Source organism: Balaenoptera acutorostrata, chromosome 7, assembly GCF_949987535.1.
Source record: "Balaenoptera acutorostrata chromosome 7, mBalAcu1.1, whole genome shotgun sequence".
Lineage (NCBI taxonomy): Eukaryota > Metazoa > Chordata > Mammalia > Artiodactyla > Balaenopteridae > Balaenoptera > Balaenoptera acutorostrata.
Genome location: NC_080070.1, coordinates 101373208 through 101392292, shown reverse-complemented (window position 1 = coordinate 101392292; position 19085 = coordinate 101373208). Strand labels below are relative to the sequence as shown.

Here is a 19085-nt window from a genome sequence, read left to right as displayed (position 1 = left end):
TCAAAAAACCAGCTCTTGTTTTTATTGATCTTTTCTACTCTTTTTGATCTCTATTTTATTTCCTTTCTGATCTTTATTATTAACTTCCTTCTGCTGAATTTGGGCTTTGTTTGTTTTCTGATTCTTTTAGATGGTAAGTTAGGTTATTTATTTGTGATTTTTCTTGTTTCTTGAGGAAGGCCTGTATCGCTCTGAACTTCCCTCTTAGAACTGCTTTTGATGCATCCCATGGATTTTGTACAATTGTGTTTTCATTTTCATTTTTCTTAAGGTATTTTCTGATTTCTTCTTTGATTTCATCGTTGACCCATTGGTTTTTTAGTAATGTACAGTTTAGTCTCCACGTGTTTGTTCTTCCCTTGTTTTTCTTACTGTGGTTGATTTCTAATTTCATACCATTGTGGTCAGAAAAGTTGCTTGAAATAATTTCTATCCTCTAAAATTTGTTGAGGCTTGTTTTCTGACCTAGTGTGTGATCTATCCTAGAGAATGTTCTATGCATGCTTGAGAAGAATGTATATTCTGCTTTTTTTGGATGTTGTGTCCTGGACACATCAATGAAATCCAACTGATCTATTATGTCATTTAGGACCTCTGTTGCCTTATTGATTTTCTGCCTGGATATCCATTGATGCCAGTGGAGTGTTAAAGTCTCCTACTATTATTGTATTATTGTCAGTTTCTCCCTTTATGTCTGTTAGTATTTGCCTTATAGATTTAGGGGCTCTATATTGGGTGCATATATGTCAGTGAGTGTAATATCCTCTTCTTGTATTGATCCCTTTCTTTTTCTATAGTACTCTTCTTTGTCTTTCTTTATGGCCTTTGTTTTAAAGTCTGTTTTGTCTGATATGAGTATTGCTTCGCCACTTTCTTGTTGTTTCCATTTGCATGAAATATCTTTTTCCATCCCCTGACTTTCAGTCTGTGCATGTCTTTCGCCTGAAATGAGTCTCTTGTAGGCAGAACATTCCAGGTTCTTTTTCTTTTTCTTTTTAAATCCAATCTGCTGCTCTGTAACTTTTGATCAGAGCATTTATTCTATTGATATTTAAAGTAATTGTTAATAGGTATGTATTTATTGCCATTTTAAGCCTTGTTTTCCAGCTGTTTCTGTAGTTCTTCTTTGTTCATTTCTTCTTTTCATTTTTCCTTTTGTATTTTGATGATTTTCTTTTGTAGTATGCTTGAGTTCCTTTTTTTTTTGTTTTTTTGTTGTTTTGTTTGTTTTGTGAATCTTTTGTATGTTTTTGATTTGTTATTACCATGGAGTTCAAGTACATTGATCTGTAACTAAATCAGTTTGCTTTAAACTGATAGTCATTCAAGTTCAAACACATGCTAAAAGACCTACATTTTTATACTCCCCTCCCCCAAATTTTGTGATTTTTATGTCCTTTATTTAAGTCTTCATGCTTATCCTTTTACTTTTCATTGTAGTTACAATAGCTTTTAGGGTTTTTTTTTACTGTGTACTGGCTTATTTAAGTGATTTTTCAGTCCTTACTATATTTGCCTTTTCCTATTGTGATTTTCCCTTTTCTATAGGTTCTTGTCTATTTTCTATTTAGAGAAGATGCTTCTGTATTTCTTTTAGGGTAGGTTTAGTATTGCTGAGTTTTCTTAGTTTTTGCTCATCTGAGAAGTTCTTTATCTCTCCTTTTATTCTAAATGATAATCTTGGGACTTCCCTGGTGGTCCAGTGGTTAAGACTCTGTTTCCACTGCAGGGAGCGTGAGGTCAGTCCCTGGTCAGGGAACTAAGATCCCGTGTGCTGTGCGCGGTATGGCAAAAAAAAAGAAAAGAAAAGATAATCTTGCTGGGTAGAGTATTCTAGGTAGAAGGCTTTTCCCTTTCAGGACTTTGAATATATCATGCCACTGTCTTCTCACTTGCAAAGTTTTTGCAGAGAAATCGCTGACAGCCTTATGGGGAGGGTTCCCTTCTAAAGGACTCTTTTTCTCTTGCTGTCTTTAGAATCCTCTCTTTATTTTTCACTTTTGCCATTTTAATTATGATGCAGCTTGTTGTGAGTCTGTTTTGACTTATCTTGTTTGGGACCCTCTGCGCTTCCTGTACCTGGATATCTGTTTCCTTCTTTAGTGTTGGGATGTTTCCAGCCATAATTTCTTTAAATACATTTTTGATCCTCCCTTCTTCTTCTGGAACCCCTATTATGCGTAGCTTGGCATTTATGTCGTCCCATAGATCTCACACATTGCTTTCTTTTTTTTTTCCATTTGTTTTTCTGTCTGCTATTCTGACTGGGTGATTTCCATTATTCTGTCTTACAGATCACTTATTTGTTTGTTTGTTTTTTTGTTTTTTTGTTTTTGTCCGCACCATTTGGCTTGTAGGATCTTACTTCCCCGACCAGGGATTGAACCCCAAGGGCCATGGCAGTGAAAGTGCCGTGTCCTAACCACTGCACCACCAAGGAATTCCCCACTTATTTGTTCTTTTATGTCATTTATTTGGCTGTTCATTACTTCTAGATTGCTTTTTGTCTTGGAAATTGAATTATCTATCTTTGATTGTTTCATCTTTGTAGTTTCTAGTTCCTTGTTACAGTGATCTGCGTTTCTGTCGATAATCTTTCTTAATTCAGTTAGCATTTTTATTACCACCTTTTTGAACTCATGGTCTGGTAGACTGGTGAGCTCTGTTTTATTATCTGTTCTTTCAGGGTATTTCTCTTACTCTTTTAATTGGGAGTAGTTCCTTTGCCTTTTCATTTTACTTAACTTTCTGTCTCAGTGAATTTAGGAGAAACAGTTATCTATCGTGGTCTTGAAGAGGTGTTTTTATGAGGGAGCTTTATGTGTAGACGTGTATGTCCAGTGTCTTTGGTGCGAGGGCTGGTTTTGATAGGGACACCAGTCGTGTCCTTCCTCAAGGTGTGCTGGTTGTTATCACCTTGATAGGGAAGGGGTGTGGTTGATGTTAGGGGATCTAAAACCTGTGAAGTGGGATATCCCCTCTGCTTTGTGGCTCTCACCATCCTGTCAGGTGCAGGGTCTGCTTCCCAGTTGTTGGAGTAGAAGCTCTGAGAATCAGGCTCGATCATGTTCCTTTCCCCTTTAGTGCCTGTCCTGCCCCAAAGGAGCAAGTGAAGCAAGTAAAGCCCCTTCACTCACGGAGAACTTAGGTACCACCTGTATAGGTGTCTGTGGCTCTGTTCACATGCAGCTCACGTCCGCATCCCTTCCCCTGTTGTATTTGTCCCAGATCTAGTTCAAGCCTTTGGTGTGGAGTGGGCAGGGCTGGAGAGTTCTCTAGGCTGGGGCTGGGGTTTCAGGCATTGTGACTGCAGGCATTGAGGTGGCTGTGCTGCTGCCAGAGATCTAGATTGCCTCGGTGGCTGTCTTCTCCCAAGACCTGTCTGCCCCAGATCCCGTGCTAAGCTGCAATGTGGAGTGTGGTGGGGACTGGAGCATTTACTCCGGTGGGAGATGAACCATGGCATGTTCACAGCACCACCTGAGCGTGCGTTGACCATAGCCGCCACTCGCCCCACCTGGATCACATCCCAGGCACCCCCCCGCCCCCCGGCCCCACTGCCTGTCTGTGCATAGCTAGACCAAGTGTTTTCCCAGGGCCTGGTTGGCTGAAATCTTGTACCAAGCTGTGGTGTGGTAGGGCTGAGGTGTTTGCCTCGTTCGGATTAGGGGGTGTGGTGAGGCAGCAGCCTCCAGTGCAAGGCTCTCTCTGTCCTGACTCTTGGGAAGCCATCATGTGCGTGCTCCTTGTGAGTAGAGTCTAGGCATCTCCAGCCCTTCATCTGTCCCAGGGACCTCCCAGCAGCCAAGGGGGTTTGTCCTCCTCTGTGCAGGACCCTGGGACTCTAATTCCCAGATTGTGGCCTGTCCTGCTCGCTCCCCAGGGTGGGTGAGTGCCTGTGTGGACCTTTTCTTCCTCTCAGATCCCTCTCACGGGTGGGAGTCTCAACCCTATGCCTTTTTCCGTCCTACCCAGTTACGTGGAGATCTTTCTTGCAGCTTTGGTGGTATAGGAGTTCTTTTGCCAGTTTCCACGTAGTTTTCTGTGAGAATTGTTCCACCTGTATAGTATTTTTGCTGTGTTTTTGCGGGGGGGTGGTGGCCAGCTACACGTCCTCCTATTCCACCATCTTGATGATAATTCAGCTTTATATATCTTTTTCTATCTTTTCCCTTTTAACTTATTTGTGTCTTCATGTTTTTTATGAGTTTTTAAATGGACTATCTATAGTTCTTTTTTTAATCCAGTTTTATAATCTCTGCATCATATTTAGGATGTTTAGGCAGTTTAGATTTCATTGCATTATTGATGTGATTATATTTAATGCTACCATCTTGCTATTTATATTCCGTTTGTATCGTCTTTTCATTGCTTCTCATTTTCTCTTCTGCTTTCTTTTGGAGTGTTTTTCATGACTACAGTTTACCTCATTTGTTGGCTTATAAGCTGTAAAGCTGTTTGTGTTATGTTTATTTATTTAAGTTTTTATAATAAACATCTTTAAATTATCAAAGTTTATTTTCCATGTATTCTAAGAGGAAACTCCTATTGGTCATGATGTATTATTCTTTTTATATATTACTAAATCCTATTTGCTAAAATTTGGTGAGGATTTTTGCCTTTGTGCTTTTAAGGGAGATGGTTCTGTAGTTTTGTTTGTTTGCTAATGTCTTTGTTTTTTTAGCAGGTAATCAGATTTGCTAATATTTTGAGGATTTCTGTGTCTATGCTCTTGAGAGATAATGTTTGTAGCTTTTTTTTTTTTTTGGTCTAGTTTTGAGAAGTGTTCCTTCTTCCATTGTGTAGTATTGGATTGTTTCTTTTTTCCATGATAGTGAAACCATCTGGGTTTGTAGATTTCTAATTCAGAATGTTTTGAATTACAAATTCAATTTCTTTAATAGTTATATTTTCAGGTCATCTTGTATGAGTTCTGATAATTTCTTCTAAGTTGTATTCCATCATACTTTTAATGCTGTGAGTTCTGTAGTGGTATCATGTTTTTCACTCCTGTAATTGGTAATTTGTCTTCTATCCTTTTTTCTTTCTTGGTCTTTCTGGGAGTTTATTAACTTTATTGATACTTGCGAAGAGTCTACTTTTGGTTTGATTGGTTTTCTGTTATTTTTGTTTTCAATTTCATTGATTTTCTGATATCTTTTTTAGTCCCTTTCTTCAGCTTGTTTTGGGTTTATTTTGCTTTTTTTCTAGTTTCTTGAGGCAATAGCTTGCATTATTGAGACCTTTTTTTCCCTAATAACACATCTTTTTCTAAGAACGCATCTAGTGTTATTAAATTTCTTCCAACTCTTGCCTTAGTTGAATCCCACAGATTTCGATGTTGTTTTTCATCTTCGTTCAGTTCAATATTTCTAAAAAAATTTCCTTTGAGATCTTTTGTGATCCAGTGATCATTTGGAAATGTGTTGTTTAATTTCGAAATGTTTAGAAAATTTATAGGTATTTTTGTATTGCTGATTCTTAGTTTGATTCTATTATGATCAATTGAATTGTATGATTTCTTTTCTTTTAAATGTAAGATGTTTGTTTTGTGACCTAGGACATTCTCTCTCTTGGTTAATGTTCCGTGTGTAGTTGAACAGAATGTATATTCTGTTTTTGTTGGGTGGAGTGCTCTGTTGATGTCAACTAGTTTCCCTTGTTTTATGGTGGTCATTTTTTCTATTCCTTGTTGATTTTATTTAGTGCTTCTCAGTTGTTGAGGGAGAGGTATTGGCTCTTACTTCTGGTTAGATAATGATTGGAAGGTAGGCACTAAATATAGCATCTGAAGTATCTTCCTGGAGGGGAAAAAAGGTTGGGTTTATATAAATCCATGTTTTAAAATTATAATGTCATAGCAACAGCACCATGGCTAGAAAGTAAAGGGAAGGGGGAAAAGAAAACAAAACCCAACTGTGCCCAAAGGAAAGATAGAAAATACACTGTCTTCTTCTTTTTTTCTGTATTTATCTATGGCCCTGGGCAATTTTTTTGTGCTCACTGGAAAAAAGTAAGACTTAGGAAAGGAAAACGAATCCCCTTTTTTAATAGTAAGGTTTTTCCCCACCCTAAAGTGAGAGCCAGAAAAAAAATAAAGCTTTTGATGCTAAATTTTCACGAAGCTTTGAAGAACAAGATCAGCATGCCCTGAGACTTTGGACTTGAAGTATAAAGATTTCACACAAAGGAGTTTACTTAAGCCTGAGGCTTATTTTGTGCATAGTTTAAGCAGTAGCATCAACTAAGGATTGGTTAGAAAAGTACAGATTTTACCTTTATGTTTTTTGGGTTTTTTTTTTTGCAATACTGAACTCCTTAAGATTATGTTTTTCAAGGCCCTCTTCCTCCCTCCATTTAAAAAAAGGGGGGGTTAGTAACTAATACCCCATTTATGAAAATAAGAAGTTACTTACATGCTTTTGGTGGTTTACAAAACGTTCTTCATGCATATTATCTCATTTGATCCATACAGCCCTGTGTGATTTGTAACACAGGTTTTTTATTCTTTACTTATGGAATCTCAGAAAGGTTAAGTGATTTTTCTCAGGTGATAAAATTGAGTAGAATAAAGTTCAGGTATTCTCATTCCTAACGCAGCCTTCTTTCTGTGATATTCTGCCTTTGAAAGGATATACCTGTTTTCTTGAATAGAATTGACTTTAAGGAAATGATATTTTTATTGATTTTTATAAGTGCTCCAGTGATCATGTACTATTATATTTTACATAAGGATAAATTTCAAAGATTATTAGAAAGCTTTAATAGATTTTCAAACGTTGACTTAATCCTGAATTTTCTCTTATATGAACTTTTTTAATGTCCTTTTGATTAGTTACCCACTGATAACTATAAATTCTTTATATGTTTTTAATGGTAATACCTTTATGTATTTAATTTACTTCAAATTATTTTTATTCTTTTTCTGATTTTATTTTTATTTTTTCATTAGAAGACATTAGAAAATGTATATATTAGTAGTTGTGAAGTTTGTCTTATAGTTCGTTTGGTTAAGGAATTATTTTCCTCTGTAGTGGGAATAAGTATTTTATATTGTTTAAATTTTTTTTCTATGATTGGTTTTATATATTGTGAGATGCTTTTTAAAAATAATTTTCCCTACTTGTTTAGTTATATTTTGGTTATTATATATTAAAATCTTATACCTTTTAAACCCGTTATTTTGTTCTCGATTCTGTCATTTTTACTTTTGTGCAAATACCACATTACTTTTTAAAAATTTTGCTTTATAATTGCATTACATTTTCATTTATTTTATACATTATTGAAATCACTCTGCAATTTTACAGAAACATTTTTCTTGAAGATATTTTTTCCTATAGGCTGTTTTCTCATCAGATTCAAGATATCTACTTGAATATGATTAACGTATGTCAAATATAAACAAACTTTTTACACCTAGAATAAGGAAATGAAAATCAGTATGTATATGTAGTTGTCATTATTAAAGTTTTCTTGGGGTTTTTGACTTTTACTTTTTCTCTAACTTTATGTGTTTTCTAAGGTTTCTTTAGTGAAACAGTTTTTTTTTTTTTTAAAGGAGCGGGAGGGGAATTTTTAAAATAACCCTATCTTAGACTTAGCCATTTGTTACAAATAACAAATAAGTATTCTGTGATGATGATGATGTTGTTGTTTTGATGATGATGGTGATGATGCCACCTTCAGTAACTGGACACTTAGATCTCGTTGACTGGGTGAATTAATTTTATCAATATTGTAACCCTTCGGCATCCATGTTGTTTGGTGATGTTTTGTGGTGGTGGTTTGTTTTGTGTTCATTTACATTTGTTATTGAGCTCAGTATTGTCTAGGAACTGTGTTTTTATAAAACATATGATAAGGTGGCAAGGAAGATTGATGTTGCAGAAGTAGTTAAAATGTAGTCGTTGTGATAAGCCCTGATCTTACAATATTATTTATTTTGATTTCAGGTAAACTTTTTGTTGAATGGATTCTACAATGACAGCTTTGCTCTCCAGATTATTATTCATCAGTTTGCCAGCTAATCCTTTATAAATCACAGACTTACATTTTGCTGTTTGCTTTTGTAAAAGACAGGCTTTAGTCTGAAGTTTCTAAATAATCAGGGCTGTGTAGAAAAATCAGATGTGGAGCTTTTAGATAATATAATTGTATGACTGTATTCTGGAAATGGCCTTAGGAAGTAATGTATAAGTAAATAACTAAAAATGAACAAACCAACAGACTGGGAAAATACTCATAGCAAATATGATAGGTAAACAGTGAATATTATCATATAATTAATACAAAGTGATATAAAAATGACAGGGAGTAAAAATGATGTAGAGATTCTCAAAAGGAGATACAGATAGTAAAAGTTATTCAGCCTCATCATTTAAAAATTCATGTCAGACCCTCAATAAGAACGTACTTCTTCTAGCAGTGTATAAAATATTCAATACAGGAATAACATCCAGTACTATCCATGGTTAAGTAACTCCCATAGATTATTAGGAAAATGTATAAAGTAGTATAGTCATTTTGAAAAGTAGTTTGATCATTTGTACCAATAAGCTTAAAATTGTTACTTTGATCTGGTAATTCTGCTTTGTTTCCCAAGGAAATAATTATAGATATTTAAAATTCTTATATGTATTTATGATAAATAATTATTCCATTTAGGCAGATGGTTAAGTAATTTTTGTTCATTTATTTGATGAAATACTGTCAAAAACATATAAGTACTATCATAGTATGGGTGAATGCTTATAACATTGTTAATAAAGAAGACATTGTAAATAAGTATAATTACAGATAAAAACATAAAATAACTCATGGGTAGTTTAAAAAGTAGGGTAAGAATTTAAAGGAATATAGTAGACACAAACAAGATTTTGAGTATTTTAGGAATATCTGAAGGTTGCTTGAAATTTCTCTGAGGCACTTATCTGCACTGTGCTCTTTGCAAAGTTGGTGTGTAGGAGGGAGTCACTTTCTTCAGTGTAGCCAGCTGCCCAGTCCCTGTATGTCAATTTTTGCTTTTTCTGCTCTTTCTCACATAAGTATCTAAGGGGAGGATATATGCTGTTTTGGTACTGCTTGAGAATTTGAAGATTCACAAATTTGTCAGTCATATTCACATATATTCCAATAATCCACTTGGCAGTTGTTGCCTCTGTGTTGTGGGTTATATAAGTTCCCTTCTTTGAAGTATTTTTCTGATTTTCAAAAATGAGCATGATATTTTTAAAAGGAAAAGAAAAGCCTTTATTCAGTTACCAGTTAATAATCCTAGCATGACACTCTTTTTCATTAGACAGCGTATTCTGTTTTTCCTACAGTGGCTCATATGCCATTAATCCCATCTAGCGTTTGTACTTCTTATCTCTAGAAGTTCAATTTGTGCCTTACTTTATTACCCATGTCTTTACTAACGTGTTTAGTCTTTTCTGTTTTGAACACGTGAAATTCAGTTATAACTTGTAATGTCCTTGTTTATAATACTATAATCTGTGCCATTGGTTCATACTTATTTAATATTTAATGGAAAAATATAAAAATGCAGAAACATTTTTAACATGTGTAAACTACAAATACTACCTACCAAGTTTAAGTTTTAGAATATTATAAGCATGTTGTATCGCCCATCTCTATAACTTTTCTAAATGTTGTTATTGTTTGTATGTATCCCTAAATAATATATTGTTTAATCATACATGTCTTAATATAAATTACCTCTTGCTGTGTGTATTCTTTTGAAACTTGTTCTTCTTCCTTAACATTGTTATTGAGAGACGTCATTATTGATGTGTATACTTCTCATTGTTTTTACTCTTCTGTAGTAGTATTTTGAAGGAATATATTTTTGTTTATCTGTTCTCCAGTTGATGGTCATTTCAGTTATATACAGCTTTGTTTTGTTTTTTACAATGCTTTTATGAACATTCTTGTATACGTCTTCCAATATACAAATATGAGAATTTCTCTGAGTTATGTGCCTAGGAGTGGCATATTTTGGTCATAGGGATATTCATATGAAATCTTATTAGATTATCCAAATTGATTTCCAAAGTGTTTTCTTCTCATTTACAATGTTTCTCTTTATATATATATATACACACACACACACAACATATACATACATACACATATATACATGTACACATATATTTATATGTATGTATGTATTTACTGTTACAGTTAACATTGTAGAAAATGTCTTTCCAAATATATTCACTTTTTTCTTCTTTTTAAATATTACTTATTTTAGAAACAGAATCATTGATTTAGAGGATACAAATTTTTTATTAGCTAGCCACCTTATTTTAATTTTTATATTATTATTTTGACTTCCCATGTACTCTTTAATTTGGTTTTATTTGTTATGAAAGTATGCATGTATAACATACTCAAGTAGTTATCCAAAGTTTATTGTTAAAAATAGCAAGTCCCTGCCCTTTTTTCTGCCCCGTTTACTTTTCCCTAGAGGCCACCATTTTCACCATTTTTGCTGATTCTTTTGATATTTACCTCCATAGCTCTAAATCACTGGCCTATATTTCCAATTCGTAATTTTTAACTTCTTTGGCTTCCCACTTTGAAGCATGAAGATTTAGCCTCTTTCATTTCTTCCAACTTCCAGCACCATCCCAACTTCACACCTGTACTCTTCCCTCATCTCTTTTATCCTAAATAAATAATGTAGTGCTAACATTATTGTGAAAAGTATATGCATAGCTGAGTCACTTAGCACACTATAATTACTCTTCTTTTTTTTTTTTTAAATAGAGGAGGATGCTAGTAAAGGAAGAGGCAGTGAGGATTTTGAAATCTTAAGGGGAATTTGTATCGCAAAGGAGGATTTGTGGAAGGAGATAACATTAGTCAACAGGAAGCCATAGATGCCATGAATGGGAGAGGAATATGATGAGAACGTTTATTCTGGTAGCCATGTGTAGTAACAACTAGAACATTGAAAGCCTATGAAAATGACTGGCATGTATTTTTTAAATTTTATTTTATTTTAAATAAATTTATTTATTTATTTATTTTTGGCTGCGTTGGGTCTTCGTTGCTGCCCACGGGCTTTTCTCTACTTGTGGTGAGCCGAGGCTACTCTTCGTTGCGGTGCGCGGGCTTCTCACTGTGGTGGCTTCTCTTGTTGCGGAGCACGGGCTCTAGGCGTGTGGGCTTCAGTAGCTGTGGCTTGCGGGCTCTAGAGTGCAGGCTCAGTAGTTGTGGCGCATGGGCTTAGTTGCTCCGCGGCATGTGGGATCTTCCCGGACCAGGGCTCGAACCTGTGTCCACTGAATTGGCAGGCAGATTCTCAACCACTGCGCCATCAGGGAAGCCCATGTATTTTTGTTATAATTTTTATGACATTGAGGTTTAAGTTTGAAGACTAAAGAAAAAAAAAAAGGGCAATCCTGGGAAATAATACAGTAATCAATCACTGAGATCAAGTGACTGCTTGGGGCAAAGTGTAAGAAGTTTATTCTAAACTTTTAGTAATTTGAGACCAGGACAGTGAAAGTGGGGGAAATCAGAATTAATTTTTTAGTATCTTAAATTTCAAAATGGAGTACATTTGACAAAAAAAAAAATTACGTTTATCTTACCCATCCTCTTGAAAAATTTTTTTAATTTTTAAATTTAATTGTATTAAAAATTTTATTGGAGTATAGTTGATTTACAGTGGTTCAGGTGTACAGCATAGTGATTCAGTTATACACATACATATATATATATATATATATATATATATATATATATATATATTCTTTTTCAGATTTGTTTCCATTATAGGTTATTACAAGATATTGAATATAGTTTCCTGCACTATACAATAGCATCTTTTTATCTATTTTATATACAGTAGTGTGTATCTGTTAATCCCAAATCTGTTAATCCCAAATTCCTAATTTATACCCCCACTTTTCCCTTTGGTGACCATAAGTTTGTTTTCTATGTCTGTGAGTCTATTTTTGTTTTGGAAATAAGTTCATTTGTATCTTTTTTTTAGATTCCACATATAAGTGATACCATGTGATATTTGTCTCTCTCTGTGTGACTTACTTCACTTAGTATGATAATCTCTGGGTCCATCCTTGTTACTGCAAATGGCATTATTTCTTTTTTATGGCTGAAATTGTTTATATATACCACATCTTCTTTATCCATTGATCTGTTGATGGACGTTTAGGTTGCTTCCATGTCTTGGCTATTGTAAATAGTGCTTCTCTGAACATTGGGGTGCATCTATCTTTTGAATTAGAGTTTTTTCCAGATATATGCCCAGGAGTGGGATTGCTGGGTCATATGGTAAGTCTGTTTTTAGCTTTTTAAGTAATATCCATATGGTTCTTCATAGTGGCTACACCAATTTACATTCCCACCAACAGTGTAGGAGGGTTCCCTTTTGTCCATACCCTCTCCAGCCTTTATTATTTGTAGACTTTTTGATGATAGCTATTCTGACTGGTGTGAGGTGATACCTCATTGTGGTGCTGATTTGCATTTCTTTAATAATTAGTGGTGTTGAACATCTTTTCATGTGCCTGTTGGCCATCTGTATGTCTTCAGAGAAATGTCAGTTTAGGTCTTCTGCCAATTTTTTGATTGGCTTGTATGTCTTTTCGATATTGAGTTGTTTGAGCTGTTTGTATATTCTGGATATTAATCCCTTGTCAGTCATATTGTTTCCAAATATTTTCTCCCAGTCTTTTCATTTTGTTGATGGTTTCCTTTGCTGGACAAAAGCTTTTAAGTTTGATTAGGTCCCATTTGTTTATTTTTGCTTTTATTTCTTTTGCCTTGGGAGACTGATCTAAGAAAATATTGCTACAATTTTTGTCAAAGAATGTCTTGCCTATATTCTTTCCTAGGAGTTTTATGGTGTCATTTGTTACATTTAGGTCTTTAAACCATTTTGAGTTTATTTTCATATGTGGTGTTCGAGAATGTTCTAATCTCACTGCATAACATGTAGCTGTCTAGTTTTCCCAGAATCACTTGTTGAGGAGACTGCCTTTTCTCCATTGTACATTCTTGCTTTCCCTGAACAATTGAGTCTGATGTGATTTTTACATTTTTACCCTTTTACTGAGCAAATGGGGAGAGTGTAGGAGGAATAGTCTGTCCTTTGAATGTAAAGCTGTCTTCTCTCTGCAGTTTGTGGGATTGGCCTGGGATGATCTAGTGAGAAGACTGAGGTCAGGTAGACCTGGATTTAAATTCTGCTTTGTTGGTTACTACCCAGGTGATTTTGTTCCTAATATGTTAGTATTGCTAACACAGTTGTTGAGAATATTACATATAATATTAAAAATAGTAAGTGCATATTTTGTGTCTAATTCAGTGCCTTCCACATGTCAGGTCTTCAGAAATTATAGTTATTATTATTGGAATCATCACCATGTTTTTTTCATCAATACCAGCCCCTATATGTGCTTTACAAAGAACAAATGTATAAAGACTTGGAACACTGATAGCGATTGTATGCAGCAGATAAACAGGAGGGAAGAATTTAATATAATCCTTACTTTCTCCTGGGTGGGTGGGTGGTGTTACTACATTTTTTTTTTCCTGCCCACCCCCCCCCCCCCCACCCTGCCATCTGTTTCTACCTTTATCTCTTTTATTGAATAGCAGGTTTTTGGAATAATCAGTAAGGAAAATAATATGGTTCTTTCTTTTTCCCAGCTGATAGAACCCTTTGTACTCCAAATGTAGCATGTCTTGGTAATTTCTTTAAATGAGTGTTTTTTAAATATAGTGTGGATAAGCATGGGATGGGGAGGTGGGAAAGGAAGGTGGTTAGATAATGTGATGAGGGGCACTGTTTACCTTAGAAAGTATTGGAGTTACTCATTTATATGCTCTACTAGATTGTAGACTTTGTGGGGACATAAGCTATGCTGACTTTTTCTATTTGTGCCAGCACCTGGCACAATACATTGTATCTTTCAGTGGTTATAACTTTGTGCTTTTCCTTCCTGTCTTTGACTTTTCTACTTGGGGTCACAATTTATGTCTGATTTATTTCTGTATGTTTGTGACTTATAAATGATTGGTACTCAATAAATGGATTGAATGAATGACTTGAATTGTCTCCAGAGTTACAGATCAGCATTCATAAGAATAAAGCAACTGTTAGCTTTGCTTATCTATAGAAATTTATTACTGGAAGGAACCTTAGGGTTTATGTAGTCTAGCTCTTCACCTTTCAAATAAAGTAACTGTTACCAAAGATTGCAAGACTTTTATTGGGAAACCTATGTGGCAGAAGTAGAGTTAGAACCCAGCCAGATCTCTTATTCATAGTGCCTTTTCCTTTCTTAAACTTAATTGTGATATTTTTCTTCCTTAGATAACAGAAAAAAAGGAGAAAAAAGTTGGTAACCAGCTTGAAAAGAAAATATTTATTTTCTGTTCTCTGTATGTCTGTAGTTATGTCTGTACTTTGATTCTATATTGTCTAGTCAGCATTTTCAGGGTGAACATAGCATTTACTCATTGATCATTGCCACAACTTAGGTTAAACATAATTTTCTCAAAATTTTCTGAAAAGTAAAATTTAAAAATCAGATTAAAAAGATTTTCTCTGGATTATAATCCACCCTACATTTATGTGATAGATTGGTGTATAAAGTACTTTGGTATTCATGAACTTATTTTGATTCTGATGATAAGAGTTATGTAGGGTGTGAATTATAAATTATTGTCATTTTACAGATGAAAAAAATTGAGACTCAGTGAGGGTATATCACCTGATTATGATCACCTAGTGAGTAAATTATGAGGCTGAATGTAAACTCAAATGATTTAAAGGCATTTTCAGTACTCTTTCCACTGTAGAAAGCTCTAAATCCCTTTAGATAGACACATTTAAAAATGCTTATGGTTGAAGGACAGTTGGCAGTAACCACTGTTAGGTGCCCTTTACACTGTTTCCTTCTGTCCTCTAGTGTAGAACTAACTATACTGTGTGCAATCAGCAGATATTTGAGTGCTAAGTGGTTAGTTAGCATTGTACTGGATGCTTTAATGTAGTTTCACCTAGGCAGTACGTTGTGACCCAGCTGAAGAAAAATATGACAATATGTAAGTGCTAGGGATATATTTTAAGGCTTAAAATTTAAAAATTCTAATTAGAGAACATAGTGAAAAACACATTTGATATTCTGTTGAGTAACTGGAGAACAGTCATCTTCTATCTAAATCATTTTTGTTTTTTAGAAACAATTTTTCTTGTTAAAATAGAAAATACATATTTTAGAACTGTGTCTGAGATGCATAATGAAACCTTGACCTTCATTTGTAACATTTTAGTTACCTCAGATATGTCTAAGATTAAGCCAATAAATAAATAAATAAATTTCTCAAAATCTAAATGTGCAGACAACTGTTGTTAACTTCTTGGTGGATACCTTTTCACACTTCTTGCTCTGTGTATATAATTCTCTAAGTAGAATATATATAATTCTATGAATAGAGTTATAATTCTGTAAACTAAATTCTATAATTCTCCTTATAGAAAATTAAGTTTATAGAATTATATAGTATATAATCATATTTTATATGTAATTATATAAATGGAGTTAAGTTCTTTGTGTAATTTTTTTCATTCAGTCATATCATGAAAATCCTTCAGTGGAAGTAAGTAAATTAGGTCTATTGTGTGATCATGTAAAGTGGTAGCGTGCTAAAGTTTTTCATAATTTATTTATCATTGTCCAAGTGGTGGACATTTGTTTCAAAAGTTTTGTTACTGTAGAATAATTTTTAAAACTGTCCTGCAACTTGAGAAATTTCTAAGATCATCAGGATCTTTATTTATATTAAATTTGGCACACTTTTTTGGTAACTTGTTGACATTACTTTGAATTTATAATAATCATAATTCTACTCTTGCTTTACCAACTCTGTAATGTTTGGAACTTTTTCTCCAGAGTAAAGTTACTTATTAAGTAGAAAATATTTGGGTAACTATGTTTTTTAAAATACAGATTTTGAAAGGGAATAGTGTTCAACAGCAATTCTGTAATATTTCAATGAAGTTAGACATGATGTTTTGATACCTTGATATTTATTCAATATTGAAATATTTAAATGTGTGTAATTTTTTTAATAGATTATCTTTCTCAAGGAATAGATCTTTCTGGAATAGAAGTAATAGAAAATGATCTACTTTTTGTTGCAAGAGCTCGACTTGAAGTGGAAAATCAAGCTAAGCGCCTCCTGGAGCAGGGTGTGGAGACTCAGGTAATACAAATAATGTCACTTTTTTAATGTGAAAAATATGTCATAATACAGATGAACATTTGATTTTGTGTTGAAAAAAGTAATGTATGTCCTTATTTTATCACTGAAGAAATATGTCTACAATTTGATCGGAGAGTAGGGCATAAAGTAAGTACAAGGAAAATTTTTAAAATATATATTTACTAAATTCTACTGAAAATGGATTCTAAGATTTCTAATGTATAATGTATATAATATGAAATATATTTTAATATAATGTGTATATGTAGATAGATAGTTAACAGATGTTGCGTAGGCTTTCTTTGTCCAAGTCACTGGTACTCATTTAAGCTTTTCAGCAACCCAGTAAGGATGGTATTACTGCTATTTCCATTTTACAAATGGCGAAACTGAGAGCTTAAATAATTGGTCGAAGATCACACATCCAGTAAATGATGTAGTTTGGCAAACATTAAGTACTCTAACCCCAGAACCTTGCACCCTTAATAATCACTGTGCCAGCATTTTTTTTTTAGAAATTGACTCGAGATTTCTCCTAAGATATCATTTTCCTGATGCTTAATTTTCTGAATTACAAGAAACCTAGAGGTGTTGATGTAGTAGAATCAACAAATTAGATGTAAATCTCAGTTTTTCTACATTTGTATTGCACCCAGATATTTTCTCCATTTGTACTGGACCCAAATACCATTATTTGTATCCATTTTAAAATTCATATTCTTTAAACCAGGAATTTCATTTTGTGCATTTGTATTGGACAAAACCAATTTTATAAATATTCAGTTCTTTAAGTAGTCTCTGAATCAGGAAGGTATTTATTTGACTTCCAGTTCTTAACTGTTGTAATTAAAAATAACTGAATGTCAGTTACTGTTTTGAATGAATTTTTAAAGTTGATTATCATATATATAGTGAAAAGTGAACAAATTATAGACATACATGTAGAATGAAATACCGCAGTGTGAACATACCTGTGAAATTAAAACCCAGGTCAAGAAATCGGACATTACCAGCATTCCTGGAGTCTCTTAACTCCCTCTCACTATCACTCCTCTCTCCTTCTTTCCCAAAGGTAGCTTTTATTCTAACACTAGAGTTTAGTTTTATCTGCTGCCAATCATGTTTTAACTCGCAGTCTCACTGTGAAGATAAAATGCTTATACTGTTTAAAAATAAGATACTTGTCTACATCGAATAATAGAGGATACTTTATTTTCAAAGAAATATTTAAGGAATTCCAAGTCAATTTTGAATTAACATGAATATTTCTATAGAAAATGGCTTCAGCCCAGCTCATTTAGTTGCAGGAAAGGAAACAAGTAACATTTCAGAAAGTGCAGTATCACAAGATTTTTGTATTTGTCTAATGTTCCTATTATCACTACATTAGAGATTTAAAACTTCATAAATACTGTTTTTACCTGTGAAGTTTTTATTGCTATGTATGTATGTATATGTATGCATATGTCTTTAATTTATGCAATTCTTAATAATTTACTGTATTTTGGAGTCATGGAAATGAAAACCGATAATGGTAGAAAGGAAACAATATCACAGTTTGTAGAATTAAAATACTATTTTTAATAGAGATGGGGGATTTTAACACAAAGAAATGGTTACCTTTAAAGGCTTATTTTTTATTGTATTCTCATATATTTAAAGTGGGAAAATATTTTCTAGGATAGTTGTTCCTAAGCAAACTTTATTTTAGGTATGTTGCTATTTTGTGTACCTTTTTTTTTTACATAAATTTATTTATTTTATTTTATTTGGCTGTGTTGGGTCTTCATTGCTGTGCGCGGGCTTTCTCTAGTGCGGCGAGTGGGGGCTACTCTTCATTGTGGTGCGCGGGCTTCTCATTGCGGTGGCTTCTGTTGTTGTGGAGCACGGGCTCTAGGTGCGCGGGCTTCAGTAGTTGTGGCACGCATGCTCAGTAGTTGTGGCGCATGGGCTTAGGTGCTCCGTGGCAGGTGGGATCTTCCCGGATCAGGGATCGAACTTGTGTCCCCTGCATTGGCAGGCGGATTCTTAACCACTGCGACACCAGGGAAGTCTCATGTGTACATTTTAATAGTTGTCAAATATGACTTTGCTTCAGTTTTTAAATCATAGTGAAATTAAACTGTTAAACTTTTAAGGAACTAATATTCCCGAAATATTGATAGTGTTGTTATATTTTCAGACTCTAAAATTAGTCAAAAGATTATTTAAGTTGGTGACTGTTGTTGTTTAGCCAGTGGCCTGTATGTAATCAATGAAATTAAGTTAGAAAGATAAAGAAGAAAAAAATTTAAAATATTGTGTGTCTACATGGGTAGGTGTGAAATGATCTGCACAGAACCAGGGAGCTTTAATTTTGTTGTATGTTTCAGGGTGGTTTAGAGGAAGGTAGATTCTGCTCAGTGGATGGGAATATTGTCTCTTTGTAAGGCTGTATATATTATTTTATCATAGTTTGTTGACATTAGCCATTAATATTTTCCAATTCATTAGTCTTGTTAAATTCCATAGGTATAATGTAACCTTCTGAGTCTAATTTGGCTTCCTCCATAATTTTCCGAAAGGGAGAAAATGTACCGATTTGCCAATATCAACATTTTGGTTCATTTCACAATTTTTACAATATTTATCATGTGTAAATTGATATTCGTGTTTATAACATCATTTATTTCTGAATTTAGTCATGTGTGTCTGTCCCCCTCGAACCTGGGTCCTCTGCGTTATTTTCACAAAGTCAGGTTTCTGGCTTTGCAGAGCTGAAGAGATTAAACCCTTATCAGTAATGATGTCCCTGAGATAATGTTCTTGGGAAGCAGGATGTTTTAGTGGAAAGAGCC

General features: G+C 34.0%; 1 protein-coding gene across 1 annotated transcript in view; it reads left to right on the top strand.

The window, feature by feature from the left end:
- COG5 (component of oligomeric golgi complex 5) overlaps positions 1–19085 on the top strand; it is a 285164-nt gene that overhangs the window by 123148 nt on the left and 142931 nt on the right. Inside the window, exon 7 of the mRNA XM_007180888.3 lies at positions 16118–16248. Within this exon, the coding sequence (XP_007180950.1) occupies positions 16118–16248 (131 nt within the window). The remainder of the gene's footprint in view (positions 1–16117; positions 16249–19085) is intronic.